At 39.5% G+C, this 16,810-nt stretch overlaps 1 protein-coding gene across 6 annotated transcripts in view; it reads right to left on the bottom strand.

The window, feature by feature from the left end:
* Positions 1-16,810, bottom strand: part of Dock10 (dedicator of cytokinesis 10) — a 204,911-nt gene that overhangs the window by 138,897 nt on the left and 49,204 nt on the right. For 5 of the 6 annotated variants that reach the window (XM_070015913.1, XM_070015915.1, XM_070015920.1 and 2 more), the window contains exons 2-3: positions 13,276-13,395; positions 545-634 (exon numbers count right to left, since the gene is read on the bottom strand). In XM_070015913.1, coding sequence (XP_069872014.1) covers positions 545-634; positions 13,276-13,395 — 210 coding nt within the window. The remainder of the gene's footprint in view (positions 1-544; positions 635-13,275; positions 13,396-16,810) is intronic. The other variant, XM_070015933.1, reaches the window with a different exon arrangement.

Genomic DNA, 16,810 nt, shown 5'->3' with positions numbered 1-16,810 from the left:
CTGTTCATGGTTCCATCTCACTTGTTTATTTGCTCTATAACATAGAAAAGGCTAGTTGTTCCAATTCACTTTTTTACAGCTAACATTTCCTTAATAATGGAAAGAAATATCAGTGATACTCACTAGACACTATGTTGAAAATGAACTATACAACTTGTGGAGGAGGGGGAATCAGGAAGGAAAAAAAAAACTGGGAGAAAATGAGGGAAGAGGTGACATAGTTCAAAAAGAAACGTACTCCTTAAATGATGTATGTAACTGTAACCCCTCTGTACATCCCATTTACAAAAACAATACAATGGAAAGAAAGAAAAAGAAACCTGGAGGAGGGAGGGTTTAAAGTCAGCTCAAGCAGAAAACCCTGCAAAATATATAACAATAATGAAGAGAGACTGACAGGCATTTGGAAAGCCACCTACAGGTGATGGAGGTTGAGGACAATAGCTCCTTAGAGAGCTGGAATTTCACCCATGAGAGGTGAGAGAACAGTAACAGTAAAGTACACTGAGAGCCCTGGAGAAAAGCAAAGTAACATTTCACTTACCTCTTTCACCAGCAAGTTTTCTGCTCTGTGTTCTGCGTCTTCAGGTACTGTGGAGTACAATGTTCTGATATCCCAAGAAACTGTGGCTGTCTGAGAGGAAAAAGGAGAAGCAATTAAGACAACTGAAAAAGTACGCAGCACACTACTATACTAAAAAAGTAAGAGGTAGTTGTTTGTTGTCAATCTTCTTGGTGGCTCACACCTCTAATCCTAGCCACTCAGGAGGCTGAAATCTGAGGATCTCAGTTTTGAAGCCAACCCAAGGAGAAAAGTCCATGAGATGTTGATTTTCAATTAACCAGCAAAAAGCTGGAAGTAGAGCTGTGGCTCAAATAGCAGAGCACCATCCTTGAGCAAAAAAGCCAGAGTGCAAGGCCATGAGTTCAAACCCCAGTACTGGCATACGCATACACACACACATACACACACACACACACACACACACACACACACACACACACACACACACACACACACACACACACACACACACACACACACACACACACACACACACACGATAGGGAAATTTTTATGTTCCTTACCGATTAACCTCTACAAATAAGTAAGGTTGGAACATACCGTTCCATGCTCACTACTAGCATTATTTGTAGTTAGTACTGTTTTATCAGGGCTGCTGGCATTTGCCTTATGTCTCCTGGGATTATTTATTCTGACAATTTTTAAATTTTTTTATCTTTAAGTAGTTGAACAAAGGGGTTTCATTTCAACATGTCAATTTATGGGTACAGTGGATCTTGATCTTGTCACCGTTTCCATTATTCACTCCTGATCTTTCCCAATCCCCCCTATCCTCTCAAATTACCTGGATCCACTATCAACTATGAGTATTTTCACACTGAGTATTATGACTTGGAATTGTTTATTAAAATTATTGTTGCTATTCTTGCTAAGCTAAATGTGAAATGAGGGCAAATATGACAATATTATTAGGTTATCTGATTGTCTAGTAATGCCTTATCAAGATGTAAATGTAGCCCCCTTAAGGAATCTCTCTCTCCTTCTCCCTGTCTTTCTCTCCCTCTCTCTCTCTCTCTCTGTGTCTATTCACAATCAATAATAAAGAATGTTCAGTAAGTTGAGACCTTGAAGATAGAGCTCATTTTAAAAGCTATTTTTACTGAAATAAGCAAAATGTTTTCCCAATTATAAGCTAACCCAATAACATTCTCCTGAGTAGATATACACAAAAGGATATATAAAGTACCTCTTAAGACCTGTAGAATAGAATTTTATAGGTCCTTTCTTTTTTAAAAATTAATTAATTAATATTTTACCTGGTGATTTGGGGTTTAAACATAAGGCCTCACACTTTCTAGGCAGGTACTCTAGCACATCTCCAGGTCTTTTTTTTTTAATTGTACAAAATAAATCTTTGTGGTAGCACATATCTGGAGTCCCAGCTACTTGAGAGGTGGAGACAGAAGGAATACCAGTCAGGAGCTAGCCTGGCTGGCAAAGTTAACAAGACACAATTGCAAAAACAAAACAAAAGGCTGAGAATGTGGCTTTAGTGTTAGAATACATGTCCAGTATAATGTACTAGGTTGATCCAAGCAAAAAACAATTAATGGGTTTTGGTGTGAGGTTTTCATACATGCATACAGTACACATCAATTATATTCATACCTCCAAGACCCTGTTTTCCCCCTTTTGCTTATAGCTACTCAAAATAGTCACCCTTTTATGATTACATTTTGTTTTTAGATCAGGATACTGCATTCAAGAAAACACTATTTGTCTTGCTAAGTCTAGCTTACTTTGCTTAACATGATGATCTCCAGTTCTAACCATTTCTCTGCAAATGACATTATTTCATTCTCCTTTATGGCTGAACAATACCCCACTGTCTTAAATCCATCTATTAGTTGGTGACTCCTAAGGTAATTCTGTAAGTTGTTTATTATGAATTATACTGCACTAACTACAACTGTGTAGGTATCTCAGCTGCAGTCTGACCTTCTTTTGGGTGTATGCTCAGGAATGGTAGCACAGGATTATAGGGTAGTTCTGTTTTTAGTAATTTGAGGAACCTTCATGCTAATTTCCATAATGGTTGCACTGATACACTCCCACAACAGTGGATATAAGGGTTCCCCATTCTCCAATATCCCTGCTGTATTGATTTCCTCTTTATGTGTCCATAAAGCTGGAAAGAGGTTTGCTTTTGCCTAAAGCAGTGAGTTCACATCACCAGCCATCAGCTTCCCAAAGTCTGCACACCTTTGTGGTTACACCTTGCTTAAGGGAGGGGGTAGGTCTGTAGCATCCACAGTGCCGATCACAACTCCATATCAAGAAATATTCAGGGGGTTCCTAAAGCACAAGGTAGAGTCCAGTTATCTATCTATCTATCTATCTATCTATCTATCTATCTATCTATCTATCTATCTATCTATCTATCTATCTATCTATCTATCTATCTATCTATCTATCTGTGGTGTTCTCTAAAGATTAATGGTTGGAACAGAAGAGAAGTTCAAGACCCATTATTCGCTTTGGAGAAGATGGGTATGATACAGTTGAAGGAAGTTTCGGTTTCTGAGTTCACACCTGTTGCAGCCAGCTCTGCCACAAACCACATGGCACTTGGCATTCCTTCACTTCCAACCCCAAACTCGTTTTTTTTCTCCCATTTCCTCCTCATATAAATGCCATGAAGGCACACATGTTGGTCAGTTGTCATTGTTAGTGCTTTAGTGCCACTTTGGGTGCTTAATTGATTTTCTTTTGATTTTTTTTGGTATGTGTGAGTACGTATATGTGTGCTTAGTGTAAGATTGTGTGATTGTACGAACGTATGTTTGTCCATGGGATGTGAGGGTGCAGTATGTCTGAGTAGGCATGTGTAAGTAAGTGTAGGATATAAATGTTCATGGTGTTTTAGGTGTGTTTGGGTTGAGTGTGTGATTATACATGAGTGTGTATGCATGTATATGCATCTATGTGTGTAGTTTAAGTGTGTGTATCATGCATGGATGTGATGTGTGTATCAGCATGTAGATGCATGTGCATGCATGTGATACATGAATACATGTTACATGCAAACTGTATATACATGCATAGATGTTTTGGAAAGCAATGCGTTTGCTTTATGAAAGGGGAAGAATGTCATATGACTAATAAGATTAGAGGTGGCTAAAAAATGAGAAAACTAGGTTGTCGGTATACCAGGTAGAAAGATTCATGTTCATTTTAAAACACAGCTGTAGACTGAGCTGTCTGTGCTGCTGAGCGTTCCCTAGGATTTCAGGGCAGTGAAGGATTTCAAACTAAGTACAGATATGGGGAACATGTTTTAGATACTCAGATGGACACAGCATGAAGGAGCTGAGTCAAATCTTATTGAGACTTTCTGTTCAAGCTGCTTCTTTAATGTTATGCATACCTGTCACATATTACTTATCTCTATCATTTTATGTGCATGGAATGTTTGCTTAAAAAAGCAAAAGCTTCCATAAAGTTTCAACTTTAAAATTGTGGTACCTTTCTACTTATTTCCGTTTCCTTTAGTGTCTCTCTGTGTGGAAGCAAAAATAAACTGATCAAATAATAAAGAATCACATCTGTGAAGGTTATTAATATGGTTACAAAGAATTTCTTTTCTCAGAAATAGATGCTTTCAGACCACTACAAATTGCCTTGGCCACAACAGACTTCCTGTTCTCTTTTATAAACCTCTGTTCAACCATGAGCATAGTTCACTAGCATGAAACGGATCTGAGACTCCACTGGCAGTTGATCAAACTTCTCTTTTGGTGGAAAGAGTTTTATAAGGAGCTTATTGTACAAAGATTTGGGCGTTTGCAAACAAAAACCTCCATGAACTGATGCCTGCAGGCTGCTGTTTGCAATCGCAGCCCTGGGACAGATGTGCAGACATCTTCAATTGCAGCCCTGCCACTGTCTGGTTCTTGCTATGTCTTACTGGGTAGTCTTTGTGGTTTGCTGTAGAACCATTCTGCTGGATCCAATGTCTAAAGACGGCTTCGTTCTAAGCACTTCTGAGTCCATCTCTCAATTGGCCAAAGGCCACTGTTGAAGTCTGAGTCTGTTTTTTTCCTTTCATAGAGGCTGAAAAAAGCTTCCTCTGACAGTATTGTGGGTTCTAGCTGTTCAAAACCCAAGTCAGAAATGATAACTTTTGGGTAATCAATCAACAGCCTCACAGGGAGAGCTTAATACATACTTCATAATAAATTCTGGCTTACATATGTGTTTAAAATGTGATCTCCATCTAAAGTTATTAACTAAGGCATTGACATTGATGCTTATTTGATTAGAGAAGACATGTTGTTAGTTGCTCAGAAAAACATTCCTTTTGTCATATTCAGAAGAGTAGTACTGTTGGGATTTTAATCGGATTTGTTTTTTAACTGTGTGAGAATAATTCTTGAGTACCTTCGTGGTACCACAATGGCCCTTCTTATTTTGCTGAAAGGAAACGAAAATATAGAACGAGCAACATGGCTAAGTCTTCTGCTGAGATCATGATGGAGCCAAGTCAAGCAAGAGACTTAGCCTTGACAATATTTCAGTAGGTACTCAATATTTAGTACTTCAGGATTTTACAGTAAGTAAGTAAGAAGTTCAAAGATTTTTACTCTTGGACCAGCGAACTACTTCTAATTGTCTGATTGATTTTCTAGGCCCCAAGATATATCCCATCATCTATTTCTAAAGGAGATAAGAAAAAAATATTCTTTTATCATAAAAATGAATTATTGTTTTAACTATTCCAATTTATGTATAAGTAGGATAATGTGATACAAGGATGAGGTATGTAGAGATCAGGGTTTTAACATTTCAGTTTCTTTACACATTAAATTTGTTGATTAACATGTAACCCTATTGTCTACATACAGAAAATTGTGAGCCTGGATAAAAACAAAGATGCACCAGGCTGGGTCCTTGGCAAGGCTTTGGTCTGAGCTCTAGGAAGGCCCATGGAAGAGGCCTATTGGGAGTGACGTCTGTAGAGACAGCCTCAGGCAGAGCAACATGCTAAGATGACTGGCCAGTCTGTGCTACCTAGGGCCTTTGATCTTTCTTCCCCACCTTTCAGAAAATCCCTTACTTTTCTCATTCTCTGACCTCTCAAGGTACATTTAAGTGTCTGTTCTGCTTACTTATTTTTTTATTATCTATCTATCTATCTATCTATCTATCTATCTATCTATCTATCTATCTATCTATCTATCTATCTATCTATCTATCTATTTATTTTTATTGCTGCTCATGGGCCTTGCTTGAACTCTGGGCCTGGGTGTTGTCCATAAGTACCACTTCTGGCTCTTTATGTGACTAACTGGAGATAAGAGTCTCAGGGACTTTCCTGTCCAGGCTGGCTTTAAAGGGCCCTCAGATCCCAGCCTCCTAAGTAGCTGGGATTGCAGGTGTGAGCCACCAGTGCCCAGCGCTTGTTCCTTTTAAAAAAACTCTGGTTTATCCCATTTCCATTTTTCTTCTCTATATTCTGTTATTCAATCCTGTCATAAATATGAATTCAAGAGCTTAGCTATGGAATATTTTCTATCCCAAAGCTATGCTGCTGACTACTTCAGGTAGTTCTTTCCCATGCGGATTTTACACTGTACAAGCAGACTATGAGAAATCTGTTTTGTGAATAAAATATAAAAATTAATAAAATGAGTTTTGCCACGCTCCTTATGGTTCCTTTGGTGTGTTTTAGTTTTTGTAAAGGGGTGCTTGAGTACTGAAATAGTCTTTGTAATTTTCTTGTATCCTGATATGCAAGATCACTTGTAACATGCATGCTCGATACCTGGATCAACCTTCCTTAAAATAAAATGTAAAAAAGAGAGGATTTTGAAATAGAATCAAAATGAAAGACACTAGTTTGAAGTGCCCATTTCAATGTGTGTTTCCAGCATGGTCACTGCTGTGCGATCATCATCACTATTTAGTTTTATAATACAGTTTTATCCGCCTTCAAAGAAACCCCATGTCCACTAGTGATCACTAAGCATTTTTCTTCTCTCTCCTCAGCCCCAAGCAAACACTAAACTGTTTTCTGTCTCCACAGATTTCCTATTCTGAACATTTCACATAGAAAGAATCAGAGTATATTAACTGGCTTCTTTCACCTAGCATAATATATTCAAGGTATAGCCAAGTTGTAGCCTATATCTAACAGTCCATTCTTTTTTTAAAATGACTGAATAACAATATTCCCATGTATGTGCCCTATAGTGCTTATCTATTCATCGGGTGATGGACTCTTAGATTGCTCTCTCCTTTGGGCTTACGCTTTGATGAATTCCATGTCCAAGTTTTGTTTGGGCACACGTTCCAGCATATCAAGCTCAGAATAACCTCCATACCTTCTCACTGAATCGAAGCAAGCAATGAAAACCGCTTTGCTGCACTACCAAAAGCATCATTCACTGTAGGACCGGGGGAGTTGATGCTTCCTCTAAGTTTTTTTCTGTGAAGACTCTAGCCCTCACCATGCTGTTTAGAAAGAAACGAAGAGTAAAATCCAAGGTATTTGTGCATGCTTTCCATCCTCACAGGGGTTCCTTGGCCAAGAACCTGTCTAAATCTTTGCTTTATTTGTTTGCAAATGAAAAGAATATTGTGACTTGGAATTTAATTTTTAAAAATGACTATTACTTAGCTTTCAAATTGCAATTACAGTGCTCTTGAATAAACATTATGAGCCACTGAAAGCTTGCTTTCAGACTCAAAGCCACAGATTTAAAAGAGTAGAGATTCCAATACAATGTGAAGCTATGGCTCAGACAGACATCAAAAACTCATGGTCTTCTTTAACATTTCAAACATATTTTAATCATTCTGCTTCCTCTCCTATACTGAGCCATGTGGTTAGATCTGGAAGTCCCCTAACACCAGTTACTTTTAATAACTGAAAATCTACTAGGAAAAGAGCAAGCCCTTGGTATATTATGAAATCTGCCATTCACTCAGTTTGAATAAGTCAGCCAGTGATAATGGGAGGATGAATTTCAGAGTCCTTTGCACTGTTTTACTGGGAAGATTGATTTGAAGGAGAATGTAGCTCCCTTGACAGTCTATTTCAGGAGTTTGACTTTAAAATCACTTGTTCAGTGTTGAAAGTTCAGCTGTTCACCTATAAGCATTATTTCTTACTCATATATATTATATACAGGTATCTTGATACAGACATGTAGCTCACCAGAGATGGTTCATGAAGTTGTGCTGAAATAAAAGAGGTGTTTTTTTTTATATCAGGGTGGTGTGGGTGGTACTACAAAACAGTATTCTCAGCTTTCAGACCTGTGAACTTTCCTATTGAAGGCTTTGTGCCTTTCAGAAATGATTCTACCTTACATTTTCTGAATCTGGCTTATCAAGAAACTCATTTCTGCCTTTCTCACCTTGTGTTCTGCTGTGGTTTTTTTTATGAGCTTCTACTTAAAGTGAATTATTAAATAATGTGATTCACTGTGTCTTTGAAACCGTTCTTCAGCTTTTGTTTTCTGACCTGACTCCTCCTAACTTTCCTCACTCACTGAGTCACATGCTGATGACTCATTGCTTTATTTTTTGTCCATTTCCATCCCTACAAGCTTCGAAAAGAAAAGATGAGAACAAGAGTAGCAAATATGATTGTTTCTGGATTGCACAGGTTAATAAACGTAAGTGTGTTACTTTCTCCTACTCAAATCATTACAATGCAAGAGAACGGAAAATACCTTATCAGGTCTTTAATTCAGAAAATGTTTTATATTCAATGTTCACCAATCTCTACTGAATGCCCATGATATTCAGGTATGAAATGCATTCTCCCTTGCTTAGTAACTGAAAAGTAACAACAACAAGAAAAAACCCAAGTAAACAGAAAGCAAATGAATGAAAGCAGTATATTATTGTCGGAGGAGGGAAGGTAACCCTGGTTGATATCAGCTATGTGCTAGGTACTTTACTAGATGAAATGAGCGTTTGGAAGAAGGGGTTGAGCTCCTAGTGCTGTTTTTTTAAGTTATAGGTTGAATGATGTCAGCACAATCACAGATAATGAGTTTCTAACCATCAAGCAAAGCCATTTATTTCGTTCTTGGTTTTTTCTCATGAATTACATTTCAGAGTGGTCTTTGATTTATCAAGGTACTCAAAGCATCCAAAATATGTCTAAAAATTATAATGTGTTTCAAAAAGAAAATTCATAAAGTAAATACTAATTTCATACCTGCTTTGTGCCAAGTAATGCTTTAGATACTCCTATCTCACAATGCTCAAGACTGATGACTTCTCAGTCTTGGTGGAGGTTATAATCTAGTGGCAAAATAAAAAAAATCCAGAAAACTAAAAACAAAACACAGTGATAAAGGAATAAAAAAGAAAAATGAAGGTTTTTCCACATAGTAACCAGTACTATCAAGAGCTGCATGTAGGGTGAGATATGAGTAACCCAGGGTGGAAATGGGCAGTGTAGGATGGAAGTCAGGAATGCTTCTTTGAAGAGATAACATTTGAACTGAGTCATGAAAGGAACCCAGGAACCAGCTGTGTGAGAACAGGCCTGCACAGGGAATGCTCTTGGCAGGTGCAGGGACAGAACAATGCAGGTATCCTGTGTGGTAAAGCAGCAGGGACAAGTGACAGGGACCATGGTGAGGAGCTGGATTTGGCATCTAAAGGTCTGTGTTTCTAGAAGCTTCCTTGGTGGACTGTGTGTAAATGAATCAAAGCAGAACAAGGGAAAAGGCAGGAAGACTAGTGAGAAAGCCACTTCTGGGGGGTTCTAGGCAAAAATGGTAACAGGAGAGTGAACCAGCCCAGTGAACAGAGTAAACTTCTGTGTATAATAGGAAAACACTGCCTTGGTGAGTAGGTATTCCTTTTGGTGCAGCTGTCTCTGAATGGCAGAAACAGCTCTTGTTCCGTGGTGTTTCTTAACCACAGGCAACTTCCTTAACTGCCCTTCTCATCCATATTAGGGCACAAGCCTCTGAAGTGCAAGGCTCTCTCCCTTTCCTCCTCAGCCTCATTCTTGGGTCTTACTTGTCTAGGAAGTGCTGTTCTATATTCAGCACCTTGTGGGTGCTGAATAAATATTGATTAAACAAAGCAAGTAATGAATCATGTCTGCACTACGTGTGGGCGCTTGGAAATGTAGAAACCTAACAGTGAGTTGGATCCTCCAATCAGAGGGTAGAAGCTAGATTCCCAGTGGTGGAAAGCATAGGGCAGTTCTTCTTACTCCTGAAGGATCTTCGGATAGCACTGGTCATTGGATGCCTCTTTCCTGGGCTTAGACCATCTACCTCACATTGCCTGGGTCAGAGACTCATGAGCCAGGTCTGAAGTAGTAACCAAGGAAAGGATCCATGTGCTGAGTGCATGCAAGGTTGCTTTGGGTGATCCACCCCTAAGTTCTGACAGTTTGCATGGATAAAGCAGTTAATGTGAGGGACATTAGAGATGTATCTATAATTCACAAAAAAGGTGAAGCAAATCCCACCCCCTCCCTCAGTAAGTACAGCCGTACTGTGTAGCAGGGATTGGCCAACTTTTCCAACACAGTGTGACCTGTTACAGGTCTGTTTCTGTATCATAGGCAACAGGAAAATAAACAGCCACCTGGGTTCAGATATAACTGCTTCTGGATGCCAAACTTTGAATTCTAGATCATTCCCCCTTGTTACAAATTCTTCTTTTCTTCAACTATTTAAAAACAGAAAAGAGAATCTTTATCTCAGGCAGCATGATACCCTTAGGTCTTAGTTTGCCAAAGCAAATTGTGAAAGGTAGAACAGGCAAAAAAAGAGAAAGAACAATGGGACTGAATACTACCAATAAACATACATTTTATATCAATCAGCATTCTCTTTGATTTGTCATGTGCTTAATGCAATGTAAAATTTAGCCATGCACAGGGAATGACATTTTCTGATCCCAAGTATTAAGTGCTATCAAATTATCTATCAGTAATCTGTACTAATTGATGGCTACTCTCCCAGCTGGCAACTGGCTTCTTCTAATTCTTGTTACATCTTCTGTACACTGAGGTCAGATGAGGTCTTCATCAAACACACCAGTGATTTGTTTTCTTCCCTGAGACAGACCAGCAACTTGCTTAAAATAAGATGCAAATATCTCATCATGACCTTGCACAACTGCACCTGTGACCATTTTCTTGTCCAGCCTTTCCAACCTTCACTACTTTCTCTTTCAGGCATTGTAGCCTTCAGTCTTGGAGCAGATTTTCACCAGTTTCTGTCGTTTTCTTTTCTTTTCTATTCTTTTCTTTTCCTTTCTTTCTTTCCTTCTTCCTTCTCTTCCCTTCTCCTTCCTTCCTTCCTTCCTTCCTTCCTTCTTTCCTTCCTTCCTTCCTTCCTTCTCTCTCTGTCTCTGTCTCTGTCTGTCTGTCTGTCTCTCTCTCTCCTTCCCTTCCTTCCTAGTGTAGAGCTCTGATGGTGATTCTCTAAGCTATTTTTAGCAGTTCCTATCATGCCAGGTATTTTAAGTGTGGAGAGAAAGGGAGGGAGGAAAGAGGAAGAAGGAAGCCATTTCTTAAGCCTGAGGAGGAGGTGTCTTCTCATAAGCATGCCAATGGTGTTTAAATGACTCAACCAAGATGAGCCATGGAGGAGCAGAGAAAGTCCAGAAGGCTGAGGAGCAGAGAAAGCCTCAGTCCCCAGGCTGTCCTTAGTATCTGAGTGACTTGGGGCAGGAAATTCCTCATTCCCACACTTGGGTTTTTCCACCAGTCTTTGGCAAAGCTGCTCTTTGTTGAGAATTTCAAACTTGATTGTCATCTGGTGAGACGTGTCTCTGACAGCTCCAGCACATTTCTTTTTCATCCCATTGGTGCATTTTCTCCGTAGAGCTGGTTTTTTCAATTCATAGATTAGCTTATTTGTTTACTTGTTTTTCCCTGACACTTCTGGTCAAAAGGTAAACTCGCTTAGAACCAGGCAATTTATGGTTAATCACTGTTAAATCTCCAATCTTAGAATACCACTAACACTCAGGGTCATGGATTATTACATTTCTGCTGAATGAAAGGAAATGGGGTGAGTGTGTTACAGAATGGTGTGTTTAGAATCAAGCTAGTGTTTTATTCCATAGTAGGTAGACTGTGGAGAATGTGCAGGTGAAGAAAACTGTAGCCTTAAGAAATGAGCAAGGACTAGGACTTGGGCAGGTCTTAGGATATGCTAGGGTATTTGATCTTCATTTTGAAGCTAATGGGAGCCACAGAAGGGTTTTAAGTAGGCACAGGATAAAACAGTTCAATATCCTTTAAGCTTATTAGGTTGATCACTCTGGAAAAAAAGAAAGTATGTTTTTATGATCAAACCACTAAATATGGTGAAGATCAAAGATAATACTTAACTTCCATGAACCTGGAAGATGCTAAAATCTGAATTCAAAATTTATATCAATGTCACATCTATTTATAATTGCCCATTTCCTTTCTGAGCTGGGGGTGGGGGTTAGTATCAATTGTCAGGCTTCTGAATGACAGAGTTTTGAGAAAAAAATTCTCCCAGGTTCACCCATTTTGCTGCCATTTGACAGAAAGTCCATTTGCTAGGTTTAGCTTGAGACCGAGAGATGAAAATGAGGATGTAGATTTTTTTTCAAAATGCTGGTTTAACTTTGTACCTGAAGTTCAACCCCAGTGATGAAAGCCACCCACAGAAATCAAATTTCTGTATGAGATATACACTTTTTTCAACATGTACCAACATTAGGTAGAAGACCTTTATAAATATAAAGGACAGACTGGAAGAATTATTTTCCTGATGTACATTAAATCTGTCTTCTTTCTTCCTTTCATTGTTCATAAGAAGGTGGAGAAATAATAAACCCTTAGAAGCTAGACTCCAGCTCTGCCCCCAAAGAGAGAAAGTCAACTGAAGTTTGAGACTGTTTGAGTACAATGTCGGTACTGAAGACCATTTCCCTGACACAGATTTTCACTGACAAACTCTTGATTTGTTGGGTTAGCCTCCAGTTGTCTTTAGAATGGAAGAATGGAGAGATTACCTTCCTTTTAGGAGAAAACAAAGGCTGTCTGCTGCCTATTGAGATCTCTGTGTAGTTATTTCTTAATCCTTCTAAAAAGTTTATGATCACCACAAATAAGAGTATTGAATGGTTGGGACATGTCAGTTTTCATCATCATAACCAATAAGGTTTGTTTCCAAAACTCTCATGTCCTATTACCTTCAGGCTCTTTCTAGTTGGTGGTGTGCATTGTCTTCAAATAGGCATGTATCTGACCATAAATCATCCCATGAAGATATTCTTGCCTACACTGCTTTGCTCTCAAGCCTCAGCATTTCCTTACTACAGGCCAACTGGGATTCTGAGTACTGTTTTTAAAAAGGTCTCATTTGTGCTAAGAGGTTGTAGTCTTTGCCACTGGTGGGTATGCGTTGCTTATGAAATTTAGGTAAGAAATGGGCTAATGAAGGAAGTGCTCTGTGAGTCCAGGAAAGGCAGTGCTTAGCTATCTCAACTTGGGTAGAGAGATGATCACCGGGAACATGACGCTGTGGCCAGGACCTCCTAATCCCCTCCTCTCCCGACCTGGGGAGGCCTGTGGAATACTATACAACCCGATACAGATGGCTGCAGCAATGGTATGATATAGGATAGCCACAGAGGGGTTGAGTTCAAAAAGTGATGGAGAAAGACAGTGACCTAATTGGTAGGCCCCTCCTGAGCTTTGATGACTAGAAGAGACTTACTGAGAAGTCATCCTTGGGGAAGAACAGGAGGTCTTGAAGGGGATCGTTCCCATAGGTCTTTTCAAGTTCCTCAATGACAGCTTCATAATCCAAGGGCTCGAGAAGCCTAGGCTTTTCCTGCTGTGGAAAAAAAAAAGTATGATGTTAGTCTCCTCATTTCTCCATGCTACTTCAAGGTCATTTCTTAGTGGTCACTGAGGCTTTGATATCACACAGTCCTTCTAATGCAATCACAGCCAGTCTGAGCATCTGAGACAAAGTCTATATAAAGAACATTCCCAGATCTGAAATAATGAGATGGGATCTGGAAAGACCTGATATCACTCTCAATAATTCATGTTGTTTGCTCTGCATTTTCCAGGCTCTCTCTAGCTCACCTGTACGACAGATGTTTATGGAAACTTGATCTTTTCAACACAAGAAAAGCCCTCTGCAAACTTGTTATGGTATGAGGATGATCATCACTTTGGCAGAATGAAAGACTTCCTTGCAAGTTCTACTTTGTTCCTTTTGAAAACACGACACCCTATTAGCAATCAAAGTATCCCAGCAGCCTTTGTTGTCACTGAAGCATGGATCCTGTGTCAGGATTAATTGCTTGGCTCTGAACTCCTTTGTCTCTACCAAGAGAAGCTGAGTCAATATCCAATAGAGTTGAACAACATAACTATGACAGACACTATGGGGAAAATGGACATATCTGTAAACATTATCCTGCTAACCACATGGCATTAACATCCCAAACCCAAGGGAAAATTGCTGGAGCCCTACAAATAACAAAATATTATACAACAGAAAAGCAAGGACATAACCTGAGTCTCTTAACCTTTGGTGGGTATAGGGAAACCAAATGGAAAGAATGAACTTCTGAGGGTTCTTTCGTGGAAGAAGACCTCTAGAAGCATGACATGGTGCCATAAGCTTTGAATGCTACAGAAATCTTGTCAGTGAAAATGATATTCTTTTCTTTTCTTGAACTCAAGGCCTGGGTAGAACTAGGACCTGGGTGCTATACCCGAGGTGTTTTGTTTTATTTTTCCTCAAAGCTAGTACTCTACCAGCTGAGTCATAGCTCCACTTCTGGTGATTAATTAGAGATGAGCCTCATGGACATTCCTTCCTCCCCCCCCCCCCCAGGCTTCAAACCCAAATCCTCAGATCTCAGCCTCCTGAGTAGCTACATTACAGGCCTGAGCCAGCAGGACTTGGCTTTTCTTTCATCGGTGAATTCTCCTACCAGACTCATGCTCCAGCCTAGGTGTACTTGGCAAAATAAACCACTTTCAGCTTTTATTTTAAGGTCTTCTTTGAAATATTTCTGCTGGTAAAGTCCCCCAAACTTTCTTGGGCATTTTAAAAATTGCAGATAGGCTCCTGAAGGTAACAGTCAATGGCTCCATTGAAAACTTTTCCCAAATATAAAACCAAACAAAATGTGGACCTAGAGGGCCAGTAACAGAGATCCCCTTACACTTTCTGCATTGAAAATAAATCTTAAATGCTTAAGTAAACAGAGGGTGATGTAAGGTGAATGTTCTCCTGGAAAAGCCCTTAAAGTAAAGTGGCTATGTTTAGCACATAAAAATGCAAAGCCACACAGTATGTTTGAAGAAGGGACCTATTTGCCCAGCACACAATCTGTTGTGAATGTGCTATGTTACATTGAGTATTCTGAGCTAGAAAATATGGAATAGCTCCTGTAACTAAAAACAGAAACAAAACAAAACAAAGAAAACATTGTGTGTGTGTGTGTGTGTGTGTGAGAGAGAGAGAGAGAGAGAGAGAGAGAGAGAGAGAGAGAGAGAGAGAGGAGGGAGGGAGGGAGAGGGAGAGGGAGAGGGAGAGAGAGAGAAAGTACTGGATGTACTGGGATCTGAACTCAGGACTTGCAGTTTTTCCTTAGCTTTTTTACTCAAGGCTGGCATTCTTCCCCTGAAACCATAACTCTACTTCTAGCTTTTCACTGGTCAATTGGAAATTGACTTTTTCTTGCCCTGGCTGGCTTCTAACAGTAATCATCAGATTTCAGCCTCCTGGTTAGCTAGGATTATAAACATGAGACACCAGCACTTGACTTGAAATTTTTTTTTTTTACATTTCCTATATTTTGATGTTTTTATTCCCTTTTGACTTATTTTAAATTCCAATTCCTGACTTCCCCAAGGCAAAAGATCATTCCAAAGATCACAAATTAATAACTCCACAACTCCATACAGATGTGGCTCCAGATGTGTGGTTGGCCGCCAACCTGTATTTTGCCTTGTTTGGTTTTACATTGGCTTTGAAGGTCTTTAAGCAGTGGTATTTCCCTCTAGTTCACCCACAGGCCTCAACGGTCTTATCTAGCACTTCTCACCCTGCAACACCCCACATTTATATTGTCAAACTGGCCTTCTCGTCCTTTAAGTCTAAATACTTCACTTATTCTGAAACTGCTGCTTTATTGGAGTACTATTGTGTACACATGAAATGTAGCAGATAAAACAAAACGCCTAGCCAGCCTTTGTCAGCTGGCTCTTATTTCTGAAGAGCATTTGTTGTTCACTCATGTTCTTCTGCCTCTGTATAGGTTCTGATAGCTTTATTATAACAGATTATAACAGCCTGTGAAGGGCTTCCCCCTCCCCCCACCCCGGCTGCTTCTTCCTTGTACCATAAGAGCAGGATGATATGACTCTAGTGTGTGCTACAACTCATAGGTTTAAAGGGAAATGACATAAAGGTATTTTCAATGGCCTTATACCATCAAAATCGCATTTTTAATCTCACACATGTTTGATCTCAAGCATTAATGAAGGACCTCAATGCAGGAAGATCTTTCAAAGAAGAACTTTTCCTGGGACCCAAATGTTCTCTAAAATTAATCATATTCGCTTTAGTATAATAAGGCAATCCAGGATCCTACGACAAAGGTTATTGATAAAATAATAGAGAAAATACTCTTCTTGGCACACCCTGTAAAAGGTAAAGCTTCTTATCTACCAAATTATGATGCACGGATTGTCTTGAATGTTACACATTGAATAGTAAAGATGGCTGGGAAGAAGAGCACTGCACTAACTTATCCTCAGACACCAAAAACTTACAAAGGAGATAGGCTATTTGGTATAGCCAGGTCAAAATAACCTCAGGGCAATCTACAAAACAGGAAAGGCGAAATGTAGCATTTATGAATTGGCTGATAGGTCAGAGCTTAGCAAGAGAATAGCATTGCTGTGTTTCAGAGTACTTGGAACCTGAGCTTTGACAAAGGTTGGTCACAAAAGCTTGATGTATATTGCAGGGTTGGAAACTGAGCTATACAAGAGTAGTTCTCTCTGGAGCGTGGTAGCTATTGGCTCAGAATTTTGAGCAAAGAGACAGACAGGCTGGTGGGAGCAGTTCATTTCTCAGTACTTCTCCTTGCAGAGACATTGAGAGACTGAGACCTGAGCAGCATTGATCTACAGCTTTAACAAGGGTTGGGTTGTCCCTTCTGAATTTAATGTGCCTGTTTCTTTTGGAAAGGTGCCAACTGGGATAAGGTATGTGCCAA

Source organism: Dipodomys merriami, unplaced genomic scaffold, assembly GCF_024711535.1.
Source record: "Dipodomys merriami isolate MVZ:Mamm:240054 unplaced genomic scaffold, mDipMer1.0.p SCAF_1, whole genome shotgun sequence".
Classification (NCBI taxonomy): Eukaryota; Metazoa; Chordata; class Mammalia; order Rodentia; family Heteromyidae; genus Dipodomys; species Dipodomys merriami.
This window is presented reverse-complemented; position numbering and strand designations above follow the sequence as displayed.